This window comes from Narcine bancroftii, chromosome 1, assembly GCF_036971445.1.
Source record: "Narcine bancroftii isolate sNarBan1 chromosome 1, sNarBan1.hap1, whole genome shotgun sequence".
NCBI lineage: Eukaryota > Metazoa > Chordata > Chondrichthyes > Torpediniformes > Narcinidae > Narcine > Narcine bancroftii.
The window spans coordinates 161,367,431-161,386,017 of record NC_091469.1 but is presented as its reverse complement, the minus strand read 5'-3'; the positions used below and the strand labels follow the sequence as shown (position 1 = coordinate 161,386,017).

The following is an 18,587-nucleotide window of genomic DNA, read 5'->3' as shown; positions in this document are numbered from 1 at the left end:
ATAAGATAGAAGTTAGTCCAAATGAGTTTATTTATAAATGGGATTTTAAATCTATTGTAATAGGTAAGGAAGATCCAATATTAAAACATTTGTTAAATATTTGGAATAAAGTTAAATTAGAAACTGATGGAAATACCCTTTCAGTAAGAACACCACTAATTAATCCCTTATTGATTTTTTTCAAAAGATGATCCTTTTTTAAATGTATGGTATTTTAAGGGAATCTCTAAATTGGGAGATTGTTATGATAATAATAGATTTATGTCTTTTGATCAATTAATGATGAAATATGATGTACCTCATACATTATTTTGTTATTTTCAATTGAGGACTTATTTAAGAGAGAAACTAGGATCAAAAATGATTTTAAAAGATCCTTCAAATTTGTAACAAATTATGGTTGATGGAATGATTAAAAAGTTTATTTCAGTTGCATATATACTATTACAAGAACAGTCGGCTAAAGTAGCCTTGTTTAATTTAAAAGAAAGATGGGAACGAGATTTGGACACGATAATAAATCAACAAGATTGGCAAAACTTGTGTAAAGAAGTTCTGACAAATACCATTAATGTAAGATATAGATGACTTCATTATAATTGTTTGCACCAACTTTATACCCATTCCTCAGAAAATGACGAGATGGAGATTGAATTTATCGGATCAATCTTTTAGATGTGGAACAGAAATTGGAACTTCATTCTACGTGGTCTTGTTCAAAGGTCAACCCTTTTTGAGTTTCTATTAGTAAATTTTTGCAGTGAATAACAGGGGTGAACTTTCCTTTAAACCCTGAATTACTTTTGTTTGAAAATTTTGAAAGTGTCACTCCTAAATTATTGCTGTCAGATTTTCAATTAAAATTTGTTAAGTTGGTCTTAGTAAAAGCAAGGAAATGTGTTGCTGTAACATGGAAATCTAATGTTTCTTTAACATTAGATAGATGGCACGCTGAGATTCAAAGCTGTATTCCTTTAGAAAAAGTTATGTTGTAGCGGCTGCTACACACAGAAAACACCACTAGACTCGGTGGGGTTTCCAGTAGAACTATTTATTTGAATGTCGCGCACGCCCCTTTAAGGCCAACGGGAGTTCTGGCCTGTGCAACGGTGACGTTATCACGTGGCCCAGGGTGCGAGCAGTGGCCTAAGCCACGAGGCAGTGAGTAAGCCCTGACAGCGCCATCTTCTGCAGCTGCCCAGTCAGCGCAGCGGTAGAAACAGGGCTGGTTTGCTTGGAGACCCTCCGTTGGGGCGGTGCCGTTTGAAAGGGCTGGCTCAAGTCCATGTGTGCCGCTTTAACCGGTCGACAGTGTATAGTTCCTCCCTGCCCCCAATGTCCAGAGTAAACACTTTGCCTGATTGATGGAGGACCTTGTACAGGCGCTGCAGAGGTGCTGGGTGTGGGCCTTGCTGGATGAAAATGAACTCCACGGAGTCCAGCTCTTTGGGGATGTTCACCGGGTGCTTGCCATGGTGGGTTGGCGGTGGGGGTGTTAACGAGGCGAGCTTCCTGCGGTGGTCCGAGAGAAGTGTCTGCGCTGAGAAACTCCCCTGGCAGCGACAGCAGTGCACCGTAGATGAGCTCTGTGGATGAGACTTGGAGGTCTTCTTTCAGAGCCCTTTGTACGCCAAGCAGGACCCATGGCAGCTCGTCTGCCCAGTTGGGTCCTCTCAGCCATGCTAGGAGAGCTGCCTTGAGGTGTTGGTGGAAACACTCTGAGTCCATTGGCTTGGGGATGATATTCCGTTGTGTGGTGGAGTTGAATCCCCAAATGGCTTGCCAGATGCGCCCAAAGGGCAAAGGTGAACTGGGCGCTCCTGTCACTAGTAATGTAGGCTGGGACGCCAAAGCGTGCGACCAGTTTGCAAGCAGGTCTCTGGCGCAGGACTCGGCGGAAGTGTCCCTGAGAGGGATGGCTTTTGGTCACCTCGTCATCAGGTCGACCACAGTCAGGAGGTAGCAGATGTCCCTGGACACCAGTAGGGGGCCCACTACGTCGACGTGGATATGGTAGAACCTCCTAGCCGGCGGGTTGAAGTGCTGTATCGGGGCTCTGACATGGCGCTGAACTTTGGATGCTTGGCAATGCGTGCAGTTCCGTGCCATCTGGGCTACTTGCTTCTTTAACCTGTGCCAGACGAAGAGTTCTGCCACCATGTGCATTGTCATCTTGACCGAGGGATGGGCCAGGCCATGGATCGCCCGGAGTGCCTCCTGCCTCCTGAACCACGTGCGTGGCCGGTGGGTCCAGAAGGGAGGGAACTTTACTGAGACGGCGCTGATTGCCAAAGAGTCCGTGTTTGGAGACCAGATATTGTCTGGGCTTGTCGGGGTCACCAATGTAGCTGCTGCTACACGCAGAGAACTATTTATTTGAATTTCACGTGCACCCCTTTAAGGCCAACAGGAATTCCATCCCGCGCTGCAGTGACATCATCATGTGGCCTGGGGCGCGAGTAGTGGCCTAAGCCACAAGGCAGTGAGTAAGCCCTATCGGCGCCATCTTCTGCAGCTTCCCCACCAACAGTACAAATGGGGCCAGTTCACTTGCAGTGCGCTGCCACAACGTATAATTTAAGGGATAAATATTCCTTATTTTTGCAAATTTGGGGTCCATATGCTAAAAATATTTTTCATTAACATTATGAATGTTTTTTTTATTTTTCCTGATCAATGAAGTTTTCCTTGAAGGTATAATAATTTTATGATGTCTTTGAGGTTCTGAATGTCAACTGGATGCAATCTGAATTAATTACTTGAAATACCATATATTTTGGTTTTGGGATTAGACCAGTTTGGGGGGAAGGTGGATCGATAGGGGATTTAGTTTTTATTTGTAGTAGGTAGTTTTTTTTATTTTAGTTTTTGGATTTTAGTTTTTTCTTTTTGTTTCAGCTTCTATTTCTCAACATTTTATTATAATCAAATTCAACACGTTTCTAGCTTTATAAAATCATTTAATTTGAGCTATTCCTATAAAACCAATACTTAATGTCCACTCCACTGAAGAAGGGCTCGTGCTTGAAATGTCGACTGCCTTTTACTTTCTGTGGATGCTACATGACCTATCAGTTTCTCTCGTACAATTCGGGTAATGTAGGATTCTTTACAATTATGAGCCTTGTAGATATTTGATTTGTGGTGCAGTCATCAAAGAGCAAATTAGTTGCATAGGTGAAGTGCATGACGATTAGACAATAGTGTGACAAGTTTATTTTTGCTGTGTCTCTGAACATGTGTAAATTTAGAATGGTAACAGGTCATTTTTATCAAGGTCACATTCTTCTGGCAAATGTTGAGATAGCATAGGTTATCTTTTCTGATAAACCCAGTTACTTGATGCATAATCTCTAAGGCTTCCCTCCTTTTCAAAGAAACATAAGCACTACACTGTCTAGTAAATATTACGCCTCATATACCAGGCTGCTGTTCATTGACTTCTGCTTGATGTTTAGTACGATAATTCCCCAGAACTTAGTGGAGAAGCTGTCCTCGCTGGGACTCAACATTCCTCTCTGTAATTGGATCCTGGACTTCCTAACGGAAAGACCACGGTCTGTCTGGGTTGGTAGCAAAATGTCGAGCACTGAGCACTGGTGCACTTCAAGACTGTGTGCTCAGCCCGCACCTGTTCATCCTACTGGCCCACAGCTGTATCACCAGATCCAGCTCCAACAGTGTCGTCAAATTTGCAAATGACACAACTGTCGTCTGCCTTATCAGTATCAACGATGATTCGCACTACAGAGAAGAGGTGGAAAATCACATGATTCAAGAGAAATATCCTGAGTCTCATTGTGCACAAGATGATAGAAATGATCGTGGACTTTAGGAGGATCAGGAACGACCACCTTCCACTACCCATCAACGACTCTGTAGTTGAGAGAGTGGAAAGCACCAGGTTTCTTGAAGTTCACTTGTCGGGAAGGCGCAGCAAAGACTGAAGCAGGCAGGGCTATTGGGCACCATTATATCAACCTACAGGAGCTCTATCGTGAGTGTCCTGGCCATCTGCATTACAGTGTGGTACAGTTGCTGCAGAGAAATGGATCAGAGGTCAATCCACAAGACCATAAGAGTGGCAGGGAGGATCACTGGAGTCTCCCTTCCCAACCCACCACCTCCCCCACATGGACGTGATCTTCATTGTCTGAAGAGGGCACGCAAAATCATCGAGAACCCCTTCCACCCTGCACACAGTATCTTTCACCTTCTCCCATCAGGAAAGAGATACAGGAGGATCAGAGCCAGCGCTACCAGGCTGAGGAACAGCTTCTTCCCATGGGCAGTGAGAATGCTGAATGACCAAAGGAACTGCTCACACTAACCATCAGGCAAATCAGATTCATGTGGAAGGTCTGATTGGCAGAGAATAATGGGTTATTTATCAAGTATATTGTCTCACAAACTGAGATCCTTCATGGTACAGTATGAATCTTGTTTTGTAATTGGGGAATTCACTTTGCCTTGAGCAAACAAAAAAATTACTGGAGGAACTCAATGTGGGAGAAAAACGTTACATGGCAGTAAGCCATGTGGTCTCAGGGAATACATGCAAAACTCACTCAGATGGCATCAGAGGTCACGATGGAATCTAGGTTGCTGAAGTTATGCTGGTTTTGCCACTGAACCCCACATCTGTACTCTTTAAAATTCTGTACAGAGTTAATGAAGGGAAGGACCCATCAACCTAGCTGCAATATATATAACTATATAACCATTTATGGAGCGGAAACAGGCCATGTTGGCCTATTCACCAAGACAAATAGTTAGTCAAACAAAAGTTGCTTTTAGTTATCTTTAAACATGAAAACAGAATCACACTTTAACTTATCACTATTGACTTAACTAACCTAACTTAATCCCCTTCTAATTCTAAGCGCATGTGTGTATGTAACGTGTGTGTAAGTTCAGAAAAGTAATTTGGTTCACAGTCTAATCTCACTTCTCATTCCTCCAAGTTCACTGGTTACAGGCAATTCTTATACTGTGCACAGAATTTAACATGTATAAAGTTCACCAAACTTTGGTGCTTGAAAGGTAAATGGTTACCGCACAGGAAAGTGCTTGTTGGTTGTTAGAGAGAGATTTGTTGTTCGTTAGAGAGAGATTTGTTGTTCGCTGGACACCCACAACTGATTCTTTTTTAATCAGCCACTTCAGTGTCTTGCTGAAGAAACTTGCCCCCTCAGGGTTCTCCAGATGATAACCTCTTTCTTTCAGGTCACCACAGAGTTCCTTTTTTATTTTATTTCAAGTGAAATTAGGCAGCCAATCCTTTCCTTTTGCATGAACCACAAGGGCTTTGACCAGGCTGAACTAAGAACTCACAACCCATCTTCCAAATGGGGTTTTCCACAAGCTTGCCAGCTTGTCCTGTCCCAGTCCCAGTTGCTGCTGCTGAGTGTAGCACTGCAAAACTGATCTCTGTGTGGGTGTGTGTGTCTCTCTCTCACTCCCTCAGAGAAAGCTTGTCTTACTCTCTCTGCTTACAAAACCACATGACCCTCTTAGAACAGCAAGTTCCCATCGAGACAGCCTGTGGCTCTGATGAGTTCTTTCATCTGTTGCCTTTTTGTAAATAACAATCCATTAGTGAAGTCTCTTGGGCACTCTCCAAAGCTTTTGCAAAGGCTCTGGCCGATGTGTCTAGCATGAGCAGAGCTCCAGTATTTTAAATAAGATCTGTTTTGAAGTGTTTGTATGTGACCTACACTGAAAACCCTGCCCCGATTTATCTCCCAAATACATATCTATATACGGTTGCAAATGTCATCATTGTGTGGACAGGTAAGTAAAGATCGGAGGTGGGTTTGGTGTGATGCTGGTATATTTGTATACTTGGTAGTCTTGGACCTTGCTATACAGAATGTCTTGCATCTTCAGCAAATTAGAACCTTTCTAACTGATAGTTGGATAAATTAGTTGATAAAGGCCATGGAAGAATATCATCCAGGCTATTCTATCAGGCAACATTGAAAATGTAGAGGAAAGGCACTCTTTGACCTTTTGAATATGCGTGGTGGCAGAATTAATCGCCTCCCTGCCCAGAAAAATTCTCTTGTTAATGAACCTAAAACCATAGAACATCACAGCACAGAAACTGACCTCTTCGGTGCTTCTAGTCAGTGCCAAACCATTTTTTTGCCCAGTCCCACTGACCTGCACTCAGTCTATAGCCCTCAACATGCCACAAAATTTTTTTAAAAACCACGATTGTCCAAATGGAGGAAGATTGATTGGTTTATTAAAGACAGTTCTGCTTCCAATTGTCATGTGTAAATTATTTTGGCTGGGCATCATGTCAGTGCAGGAGCCAAGATTAAAAATAAAATTATAGCGAAGCAATGTGGAATTTTATAGGTTACTCTGAGTCATAGCCCATGGCAACTAAGTGTAATTTTAGGCATGTATTCAAAAATATCGGCATGTTGGCAACTAAAATATTGCATGGAGGATGTGGTCTGAATTTGTGGCTTTTTGAGCAAATGAATGATTCCCCTTTCACTATTTTGGATTTTGGAGATGCTGTTATTGTGTGGCGGCACACCGCCGTGGCCATCAAGCCGGTACTCCGGGTGGCGAGTGCAACTTAAGGCCAGCAAGCCCCAGTGAAATGGCAGGCGGATGGCAATGACAGTTTAAAGACCAGCAACCCCAAAATGGTCCTGGCCTTGCTGCACAGCCAACAACCAGGGACAGCGCGCAGGGAAGAAAGGATTGTTATGGCAAGCAAGTACCCGCACACGGGTAACCCGCTTTTGTTAGGCGGACCGTGATGTAAGCAAAAGGGGGAAAAGGCGGGAATGCGAGGAGTATAAAAGTCAGGCCTGAGCCCCTAATAAAACAGATCTTCTATGTGTGTGTGTCTTCTTCCGAGTAGTGTGCGGCTATAATTGGAAATAAATAACGTGTAGATACTCTTAGGAATTTAAACGTGTCCTTTCCAACAAAGGAAGGGAATGTTCTTTATTGACATGTAGTACTTTTGTCAGCATAGAGACTGCAAAATTGTTATGAGATGGAGGTTCTTGTCTGAATTCTAAAATTAGGCAACCATTTTAATTTTGTGGGGTCTGGAAGTGGATGAGGAGGAGGGAATATTGAGTTGCCATCTAAGGACTTGCACCATAAATGTCATGAACAGAAGTTGTGCATTTTACATTGGCTGGCACCCTTAGGGAACTAATATGGCAAGAAAGTGAGAAAAAGACGATAGGATGATGCATTTTTATAATTTTTAAATTAAAAATTTGAATACTGCATGGTAACAGGCCCTTCGGCCCACAAGCCCGTGCTGCCCAAATACCCAAATTAACCCCTACAATCCCCATACATTTTGAAGGTTGGGAGGCAAATGGAGCACTCGGAGAAAACCCACGCAGACACGGGGACAGTGCTGGATTCTAACCTGGTTGCTGGCGCTGTGACATCGTTGCGCTAACTGTTTTATATGTGGACGTAATTTGCAGGCAGGAATTTTGATGTTTCACAACTAGCCAAAACCATTAGGGTTTTGCAAATACTGTGTGAACGCCTGGATATTCCAGCATTTTCTGATCTTTCAAATTTCCACCATCAACAATAATTTACTTTTGCAATTTGCAAGGTGTGGTCATGGCATGACTTTATTACTAGACCAGTCGAATGTTTCAGAAACTGAGGGTTCATGATCACTGTCAGATTGCAAATGTGCTTTCAAAGGATTTTGAAAATCCTGGAAGCCAGTGTCAGTAAAATCAAAATTATTGCAAAGACAAGAAGCATGACAATCTAAATATTTCTGAAAGGTTCTTTGAGACTTGTTGGAGCAACTCCTGTTCAGGCAAGTGGAGAGCCTTTAGACATTTTTAAAATTTAAACATACATACAGCATGGTTCATTACATTCTTTTACATTCTTGGAGGTGACAAGGCTTTGGATGTTAGGAGATGAAATAGAGGATAAGAGAAAGATTAGGTCATTAAGCCTTTTTAAGCCTCTTTCATTATTCAAAGGGATTGTGGCTCATCTATCTCAATTCCTCCTCTCTCTTCGTAGTTTTTCTGTTACGAGCCCAGAGGACCCATAAACCCAGCAGCAGTAGATATTCACCAAGACAAATGGTTACTTAAACAAAAGTTGCTTTTAATGATCTTTAAACATGAAAACAGGATCAAACTTTAACATTATTAACCCAACTTAACCCCCTTCTAATTCTAAGCGCACTTGTATGTAATGTGTGTTTAAGTTCAGAAAAGTTATTTGGTTCACTATCCAATATAATTTCTTACCGCTCAGGAAAGTTCTTCTCGGTTTTCAGAGAGAGATTTGTTGTTCTAGGACACAAACTGATCCCTTTTAATCAGCCACGTCAGTGTCTTGGCGAAGAAACTTGCCCCATCAGGGTTTTCTAGATGATAAACCTTTCTTTCAGGTCACCATAGAGTTCCTTTCTGTTTCTCTTATTTCAAGTGAAACATTAGGCGGCCAGTCCTCTCCTCTTGCATGAACCACAAGGGCTTTGACCAGGCTGAACTAAGCACTCATAACTAATCTTCCAAATGGTGGTTTCCCACAAGCTTTCCAGCTTGTCCTGTACCAGTCCCAACTGCTACTGCAGAACTGAATATTCTCTCTCTCTCGCTCTCTCTCTCTCTCTCTCTCTCTCTCACTCACTCACTCACTCACTCACTCACTCACTCACTCACTCACTCACTCACTCACTCACTCACTCACTCACTCACTCACTCACTCACTCACTCACTCACTCACTCACTCACTCACTCACTCACTCACTCACTCACTCACTCACTCACTCACTCACTCACTCTCTCTCTCTCTCTCTCTCTGAGAAAGCCTGTTTTTCTTTCAGTTTGCAAAACCACATGACCCTCTTAGAACGGCAAGTTCTTCTCTAGACAATCTGTGGTTCCAACTAGTTGTTTCATCTGTTGCCTTTTTGTAAGCAATAATCCATTAGTGAAGTCTCTTGGGCACTCTCCAATGCTTTTGCAAAGGCTCTTGGTGCCACCATGCCTAGCATGAGCAGAGCTCCAGTATTTTAAATAAGATCTGTTTTAAAGTGTTTGTATGTGACCTACTCTAACAAACCTTTCCCAATTTATCTCTCAAAAACATTTTATAATCTGTCACACCTGCCACCTACCAAGGAAAAATTACAGTATCCAATCATCTGACCAGAACATCTTTCAGATGTGGGAGAAAAACAGAGACCTCAGGGGAAACCCATGTGGTCCCAGAGAATGTGTGCACTCCAGATAGACTGATCAGAGTCAAACTGATTACTTGAGCTGTGTAGTTAACATCCCTGTCAAAAAAAAAAGCCTTTAACCCAAGAACTGGATAGTCAGAATTATTTTCATTTCCCTTCACACTTTCTTTGCTAACAGAAAGCATCTGCAGGATTTCATCATTTTGGCGTCATGTTTAGCCTCAAATGACCTTTTGTCCATATTTACTGACCATCATTGAATGCTCACTTCCACACACTCTCTTGTTCTGTATTCAGTAGTTTAGAAAAATGAGAGGTGAACTCATTGAAACAAAATTTTGACAGAATTTGACAGGCTGTAATTCACCAAGTCAATTAAATATATTTATTGACAGTGTGACAGTATATAGAAATATTTTTGGGAGATAAATTGGGAAAGGTTTGTTAGAGTAGGTTACATACAAACACTTTAAAACAGATCTTATTTGAAATACTGGAGCTATGCTAGACATGGTGGCTTCTCACACCTTTTTGCAAGAGCTTTGAAGAGTGTTCAAGTGGCTTCACTAATGGATTGTTGTTTACCAAAGCATCAGATGGAAGAGAATGTTGGCACCACTATTGTCTATAGGAGAGTTTTGATGTTGTAAGAGGGTCATGTGGTTTTGTAAGCAGAGTCAAACAGGCTTTCTCTCAGTCTCAGAGTGTGTGTGTGTGTGTGTGTATGTTTGTGTGTGTGAGAGAGAAGCAGAGATCACCTGACAGTGTCATCCAGCAGAAGTTGCTGGGACTGAAACAGGACAAGCTGGTAAGCTTTTGGAAGACAGCCTGGTCAAAGCGCTTGTGGTTCATGCAAGATGAGAGGACTGGCTATCTAATGTTTCACTTGGAATAAGGGGGAAAAAAAAGTAACTCTGGTGACCTGAAAGAGGTTATCATCTGGAGAACGCTGATGGGTCAAGTTTCGTCAGCAAGACACATAGAAGATAGGAGCAGGAGGAGGTCATTCGACCCTTTGAGCCTGCTCCGCCATTCAACGAGATCATGGCTGATTTTTAGCTGCAGGGTTAAGTTGTTGTTGGTCTTTTTTCTGAAAGTAGTGAGACACTGAAATAGGAAAGTTGAGACCTGCTGTGAAGTGGGTTTTTCTTGAGGGAGAGGTTAGGGGACATTGAACTCGGAGTAGGGTATGTTGAATTAAGATTGAAATCATTGAGGATGTAAGCCATTTGGTGGAGGTTAAGGAAAGGACTGATGATATTTTTGGTACCTCCATGGGCAGTAGTAGTGATCAATAATAAAGTGAGAAATGAAATGTTCAAAGGAGAAAGTCAAAATTCAAAATATGAGCCAATCTTTTGTATTTTATTTTAGACCCTTCAGACAACCTTCGCGAGATCCTCCAGAACGTGGCTAAACCCCAGGGAGTATCTAACATGCGAAAGCTAGGACACCTGAACAACTTTATCAAAGTAAGTATGAACTTTGTTGTCATATATAGCATAACCCTATACAAAACATATTCCCATGGAACTTTACAGGAGTGTTGTTAAACAAAAATCTGAGGAAAGTTGAGACATTAAATTACAAATGAAGTGGCATTTGGGTCAGTGAGAATAGTAATGAGATGAGAAAGGGAATGAACAATGAATCTGAAGGAAATGCACCGGGGAGAATTGGAATCATCTTGGATTACCAAAGGAAAATGGTGCACAATGATGTTGAAGAGGCTCTTTTTTGGTGTCATGGTAGGTCAGCACATAGGAGTGTACCTACAGAGAGGTGGATCGATGGGTGCCAGTGAGTGTGTGTGCAGTGCGGTTTTTGGATTTGACATTGACGTTCTTCATTGTATATCCAGAGACTTAATCTGGTAGGATGCGTCAAAATGCACTGCAGTGAACAGGCAATGATTAGAATTTAAAATAATAATGCACATTGTGAAAACAGCCTTTTAAGGCATAAAAACCCAGAAGAAAAACAGATTCATCTGTTGCTGAGACAGATAAATTAAAGATTGTGTTAAGTCAAAAACAGGCTCACTAAGTTCCCTGAAATAGCAGTATACCTGAAGATTGGGAACATTTTAGTACTTTGCAGAGAAGAACCAAGAAATAGAGAAAAGTTGGTAGAATTTGAACATAAAATGCCAGACCAAGCAAGCTAAAAGCATTTAAATAAAATGCAAGTACTGCCAAGGGCAAATGTAAGCCTCTTCCAAAAATTTTAGAATTTATAATGGGGAATAAGAAAATCACAGCAGAATTGAACACTGATTTGTATTTGTTGTCATGTTAGAAGGCACAAAACCTACCAGATATATTAGCGTAACAAGGAACTGTTAGTCATCAAGTAGTCATGGAGAAGTTGGTATGGCTAAAAGCTGATAAATTCAGAGTGAACTTAAAGATCATGGTTGCTTTTCTGCAGGACTAAATTTGCTGGCAGTACTAAACTGAGTGGGATTATGGGTACAGAGGAGCAAGTAAATCAGCTTCAATTGTATACAGATCAGTTGAGCAAGTAAGAATATTGCCAGATGGAACAGAAAGGTCGAAGAATGGGAGATGATCCATTTTTGTGCATTTAACAAGGTTAGATAATGTTCAAACCGTTTTGAGTTTTGTGTGCCCGATGGAGATGTGGGGGGGCTGGTAATCATGGTGGGGAGCTGGCTGATGGAGGACCTCAGTTTTCTTCAGGCTGACTTCCAGGCCAAACATTTTGGCAGTTTCCGCAAAGCAGGACGTCAAGCGCTGAAGAGCTGGCTCTGAATGGGTAACTAAAGCGGCATCGTCTGCAAAGAGTAGTTCACGGACAAGTTTCTCTTGTGTCTTGGTGTGAGCTTGCAGGCGCCTCAGATTGAAGAGACTGCCATCCGTGCGGTACCGGATGTAAACAGCGTCTTCATTGTTGGGGTCTTTCATGGCTTGGTTCAGCATCATGCTGAAGAAGATTGAAAAGAGGGTTGGTGCGAGAACACAGCCTTGCTTCACGCCATTGTTAATGGAGAAGGGTTCAGAGAGCTCATTGCTGTATCTGACCCGAACTTGTTGGTTTTCGTGCAGTTGGATAATCATGTTGAGGAACTTTGGGGGACATCCGATGCGCTCTAGTATTTGCCAAAGCCCTTTCCTGCTCACGGTGTCGAAGGCTTTGGTGAGGTCAACAAAGGTGATGTAGAGTCCTTTGTTTTGTTCTCTGCATTTTTCTTGGAGCTGTCTGAGGGCAAAGACCATGTCAGTAGTTCCTCTGTTTGCGCGAAAGCCGCACTGTGATTCTGGGAGAATATTCTCGGCGACACTAGGTATTATTCTATTTAGTAGAATCCTAGCGAAGATTTTGCCTGCAATGGAGAGCAACGTGATTCCCCTGTAGTTTGAGCAGTCTCCATCGGGCACACAAAACTCAAAATGGTCAACCAGTTTACCTATCTCGGCTGCACCATTTCATCAGATGCAAGGATCGACAATGAGATAGACAACAGACTCGCCAAGGCAAATAGCGCCTTTGGAAGACTACACAAAAGTGTCTGGAAAAACAACCAACTGAAAAACCTCACAAAGATAAGCGTATACAGAGCCGTTGTCATACCCACACTCCTGTTCGGCTCCGAATCATGGGTCCTCTACCGGCACCACCTACGGCTCCTAGAACGCTTCCACCAGCGTTGTCTCCGCTCCATCCTCAACATCCATTGGAGCGCTTACATCCCTAACGTCGAAGTACTCGAGATGGCAGAGGTCGACAGCATCGAGTCCACGCTGCTGAAGATCCAGCTGCGCTGGATGGGTCACGTCTCCAGAATGGAGGACCATCACCTTCCCAAGATCGTGTTATATGGCGAGCTCTCCACTGGCCACCGTGACAGAGGTGCACCAAAGAAAAGGTACAAGGACTGCCTAAAGAAATCTCTTGGTGCCTGCCACATTGACCACCGCCAGTGGGCTGATATCGCCTCAAACCGTGCATCTTGGCGCCTCACAGTTTGGCGGGCAGCAACCTCCTTTGAAGAAGACCGCAGAGCCTACCTCACTGACAAAAGGCAAAGGAGGAAAAAACCAACACCCAACCCCAACCAACCAATTTTCCCCTGCAACCGCTGCAATCGTGTCTGCCTGTCCCGCATCGGACTTGTCAGCCACAAACGAGCCTGCAGCTGACGTGGACTTTTTACCCCCTCCATAAATCTTCGTCCGTGAAGCCAAGCCAAAGAAGAATAATGTTCAAAGGATCCAGGTGTGCTTGGACATGAGTTTCTAAAGGCTATCATGTATGAACAAGTTTCGAAAAGGACAAGTGGTGGTTTAAGCTTTGATACAAGAGGATTTGAATTTGTATTGCAAATGTACAGGGCTTGGAGAGACTCATTTGGAGCATTCTGTATGTTTTTCTCCTTGCCCAAGGAAGGAAGTATTTATTATCGAGGGAGAGTGCACTAAAATAGTTCCAGGAATGAATGGTTTGCTGTGTGTGGAGAGATGAGTAGATTGGTAGTGTATTCGTTAGCGTTCATATGTATGAGAAGTTAAATTTAAACTTGCAAAATTGTTAAAAGATGCGATGGAATTTAATCCTGATAACTGCAAGATAATGCAATTTGGGAGGTCTCATGTTGGTTGGACATGCATAATGAATGGGTCAAGCCTGAAATTTTGCCAAGTGTGAGGTACAGATGAATGGACCTTTGATTTATTTTGCTGGCGAGCAGAGCACTAGATTCAGAGAAAGAATATCTTGAGTGAAAATATCTTGAACAAATTTCTGAAGGGCATATTTCTCAAGCCCAGTACATATTGCTCCAAGAATCCTAGAAATTTAAACCACCGATGTAGGTTCTACATGTCAATACAGGTCAATAAATGAACTATTGGGATGAGTGCAAGGGCCTGTTTTGGAGCTGTATGATTCTCACGAGTGAATGAGAATTTATCAAATACACAACTACAATGTACTGATACAATGAAAGTTTCATTTGCTGCAAATTCCCATTTTTGTAAGACACATTAACACAAATTAAGTATGAAGACACCAACTCCCATATTTCCATCTGCCATTACCCTAAACATTGTACCAACTCATTAATATTGTCCTGTATCCTAAGACCTCTCTCTTGCTAGCAATAACACCATCTATTTTTATTCATCTATGAACTCTTCATGCCTCCTATATTAATGTTAGGTCATTAATCCATATTAGAAACAGTAAGGTTCCATCACTGATCCCTGTTCTACATCACTGGTTACAAACATCCCATCGCTATCACCTTGAGTTTTTTATTACCACAACAAATTTGAAACCAATTTGATGACTTGATATTGATCTAAACCTTTGGATGAATCACCTTTGTGGGACCTTATTAAAGGCCATACTGAAGTCCATTAAGCTACATCAACATTCTACCCTCATTAAAAAATGTTTTTGCTTTGTCAAAAATGTGTTTAAATTGGTCAGGCATGATCTCTCCCGAACAAAGCCACATTGACCCTCCCTGATCAACACTGACTTTCCTTGGTGTAGATAAATCTTCTCCCTCACAATTTCTTCCTATAGCTTCCCTATCACTGGGTGCACTCTTTTAATTGTCTTATTTTTTCTTGAGTAAAGATGGTACAATTGCTGTCCTCTAGTTTTCAAAATGGTTTTGGATAAGGATTAAGTTTGGGCCTTGTAGAAAGGTACTAAATGGGAACGGGATGGCAAGGTAGAGCCTTTGGATGATGAGGGAGGTCATAAATTTGGTCAAAAAGAGATAAAGAGACATTTCTTCAGCCAGAGGGTGGTGAATATGGGAAATTTAATGCCATAAACGGCTGTGGAGGCTAAGTCATTTGAGTATATTTAAAGTGGAGGTTGATAGGTTCTTGATCAATAAGGGTGAAAAAGTTAATAGGGAGAAGGCTGGAGAATGGTGGAGCAGACTGATTGAGCGAAATGGCCTAATTCTGCTTGTACATTTTATGGATAGCTGTCAAGTGCAAGCAGCAGAATTTTTGTTTTATTTGGGCATGGTGCTCGCACAGGCACATGGACTGAAGGGCCTGTGCTGTGCTACATAGTCATTCAGCATCTCATCTGTAGTCAGGAAAGATTTGACAAATAGAGATGAGATTGTTGATGGTGGACTTGGTTGCAATCCCTTATACTGGATCTTGACCAGAAACATCAACAATTTCTCTCTTCCCTCACCGTTCCCCCCCTCCCCCACAGATGCCGCTTAACCCACTGAGTACCTCCTGTAGTTAGTATACAGTTTGTTAAAGATTTAAAAATCTGTCTAGGCCCTCAGCAATCTCCTCCCTTGTCTCCCATGGCAGTCTGGATACTAGGCCCTGCAGATTTGTCAAGCTTTAAGGTTTTTGAACACAGCTACTGACTTGATATCTCAATGAAGTGCAATACCAAATATATGGTAATTTAAAAAAAAGTTAGGCAGTATTCATGAGATTTATGCACTTTGAACATTCCACTACAGAAAGAGCATAGAAACGGTTTCCAGGTCATGAACAATCAATTTATAGACACCTGTGCAGTGACCTGAGATTCACTGGTGATGGGTTGAGCTGATGGCTGGTTCCTCCCCCAGGCTCCGCCTCATCTACTCCTATATAACCCAGGTTTTCCACCTAAACCCTGAGCCCTACTGAAGACCATTGTAAGACTTTGTTATAAGCTAATAAAAGTATGTGTTCTCCCTCCAGTTGTGAAAGCTTTTATTCACACCACAATTTTATTAGCTTACAACAAGAAGATGGAGGTGCTGCTCATGCCGAGCATGCACCTGATCAACCCTCAGTCTCCAGATGCCGCTGAGGAGTTTGCTTCGTGGCTGGACTGCTTCCAGGCCTAGCTGAACGTGACCAAGGACATGTCCAATTCGGATGAACTTGAGAGTCGGCCCTCGTTTCCAGGGTGGGAACTGCTCGAGTCGGGTAAGAAAGACTTGGCCAGCTACGTTCAACTGGCCAAGTCCCTTGAAAAGGCCCAGCTCGAGACCGACGACCTCGAAGCCAATGTCAGCACGCTCCCCAATTAACACCTCAAGACCGGGAACCCTTGCTACCCCTGCCCTAACAGCACCGCCTCCTGTGTTAGGGAGCACTCCTGTGCTAGAAGCCAGCATTCTCGCTCTCGATGCTCGGCTAAGGACTCGGTCTGCTCCAGTTGCGGTAAGAGGGGACACTGGGTAGGATCTGCCACACAAAGGGAACCCCTGGGAAATCCACAGCTTGCACAGCTCCTGGCTCCATCTCCAGCCCCAAGTCATCACCCACAGCCCTGAACACACCAGAGCCTACCAGTGCGTTACTCACCAAAGAAGGGTGGCAGTTCGAAAACAACGTGAAAAGTCTTGGTGGCCATTTCGCCACGATTCGAATTTAGTGCCATCATCGTCAGATGAGGAAGAATGGTGGCCATCTTACCATGCCACGAGGTCAACGCCACCTTGCCTGTGCTGACACATCATCTGTACCTCTGGGGTCCTAGCATCGATGGTTCTAGACCAAGACAGAGCACATCAACTCAGCAACTCTGGTGACTGTCAAGGTAAATGGACACTCAACTAGATGCTTAATTGACACTGGCTCTCCAGAAAGTTTCATAGACTCTTAGACTGTTCCGGAATACAAACTTAAACTGTATCCTTATAATTACCGTATATTTTTAGTGTCTCATTCACACTCTACTCGTATTCAAGAACATTGTACTGCACATTTGACTTTTGGGGGGGATTTTTGTCAACTTCATTTGTATGTGCTTAATGATTTATGTGCTCTGGAACTATTGGGTCTTGACTTCTTGTGTCACCTTAAAACTGTGACCTTGGAGTGTTCTGGTCTCCTTCCTCCCGTAACGGTTCAGAAAGGAGGGCCATTAAAATCGGAGCTCACATGCAGCCTCTCCACACTTAATAGTGATCCTCCACCTCTCTTCCCAAACCTGTCTGTGGATTGCAAGCCAATTGCTATGAAGAGCAGCTGGTAACAATGCTGCTGGTCGAGAGTTCACTTAATAGTGATCCTCCACCTCTCTTCCCAAACCTGTCTGTGGATTGCAAGCCAATTGCTATGAAGAGCAGCTGGTAACAATGCTGCTGGTCGAGAGTTCACTTAATAGTGATCCTCCACCTCTCTTCCCAAACCTGTCTGTGGATTGCAAGCCAATTGCTACGAAGAGCAGCTGGTAACAATGCTGCTGGTCGAGAGTTCACTTAATAGTGATCCTCCACCTCTCTTCCCAAACCTGTCTGTGGATTGCAAGCCAATTGCTACGAAGAGCACCTGGTAACAATGCTGCTGGTCGAGAGTTCATAACATCAGAGAGACAACGCCTGCTCAACGAGAAAATCATTGAACCGAGCACTAGCTCGTGGAGAGTGCAAGTGGTGGTAGTAAAAGGTCTAGTTATTGACTATAGCCAAACAATTAATCGTTTCACCCTGCTGGGGTATTCCAGCTATATCCATAGCCGCCGGGGCTCATTATTTATGAGCGAGGAGCTACGTCAGTACCTTCTATCAAGTGGCATTGCATCCAGCAGGACTACTAGCTACAACCCCCGTGGGAACGGGCAGGTTTAAAAAGAAAATGCCACAATCTGGAAAGCTCTCAAATTGGCCCTTAAGTCAAGAGGCCTCCCAGACTAACACTGGCAGGATGTCCTACCCATGGTGCTCCACTCCATCCGGTTGCTACTCAGTGACCAAGGTGACTCCTCACAAGCTTTTATTCAATTTTGAAAGAAGATTGGCATCGGGAACTACACTCCCAACCTGGTTCACCACACCAGGTCTGGTCCTTCTAAGAAAGCACACGAGGAGAAGCAAGACCAACACCCTGGTGGAGAGGATGAGATACTCCGTGCCAACCCCACGCATGCCTATGTGGAATACCTGGACGGCAGGGAAGACACCGTCTCCATCAGAGACCTGGCACCTGCCGCAACAGAGAGTCCATTGCCTCAGGTGACCCACGAGTTCCAGAACTCTTTTCTCACCACCTCCAATCAGGGCCTCAGGAGATTTGGTTCTGGAGGAAGAATCATCCCCCTCCGTCATAGAACTGGAGACCCTATCACCCACTGCACCTCCCCTACGAGGGGACCAGGAGCCCAAGGCCCACTGGTGCTGAGGTGCTCCTCCAGGATTTCCAGACCCCTGGATCGTTTAAATCTGTAAATAATTGTAGATATTTTGCTTTTTTTTCCTTGCTGAATCTGTGTTCTGTCTTCATCCACAGACCCAAATTCTGCAGGAAGGGATGAATGCAGGTGAACTGAGATTCACTGGTGATGGGTTGTGCTGAAGTCTGGATCCTCCCCCATCTACCCCTATATAACCCAGGTTTCCCATCTAAACCCTGACCCCTAT

At 43.4% G+C, this 18,587-nt stretch overlaps 1 protein-coding gene across 5 annotated transcripts in view; it reads left to right on the top strand.

Moving 5' to 3' along the window:
• The window catches only part of LOC138735618 (rapamycin-insensitive companion of mTOR-like), a 265,357-nt gene that overhangs the window by 42,403 nt on the left and 204,367 nt on the right, over positions 1–18,587 (top strand). For 3 of the 5 annotated variants that reach the window (XM_069883709.1, XM_069883692.1, XM_069883699.1), the window contains 2 exons: positions 632–722; positions 10,592–10,689. In XM_069883709.1, coding sequence (XP_069739810.1) covers positions 635–722; positions 10,592–10,689 — 186 coding nt within the window. In that variant the 5' untranslated portion in view covers positions 632–634. The remainder of the gene's footprint in view (positions 1–631; positions 723–10,591; positions 10,690–18,587) is intronic. The other 2 variants (XM_069883715.1, XM_069883723.1) reach the window with 1 other exon arrangement.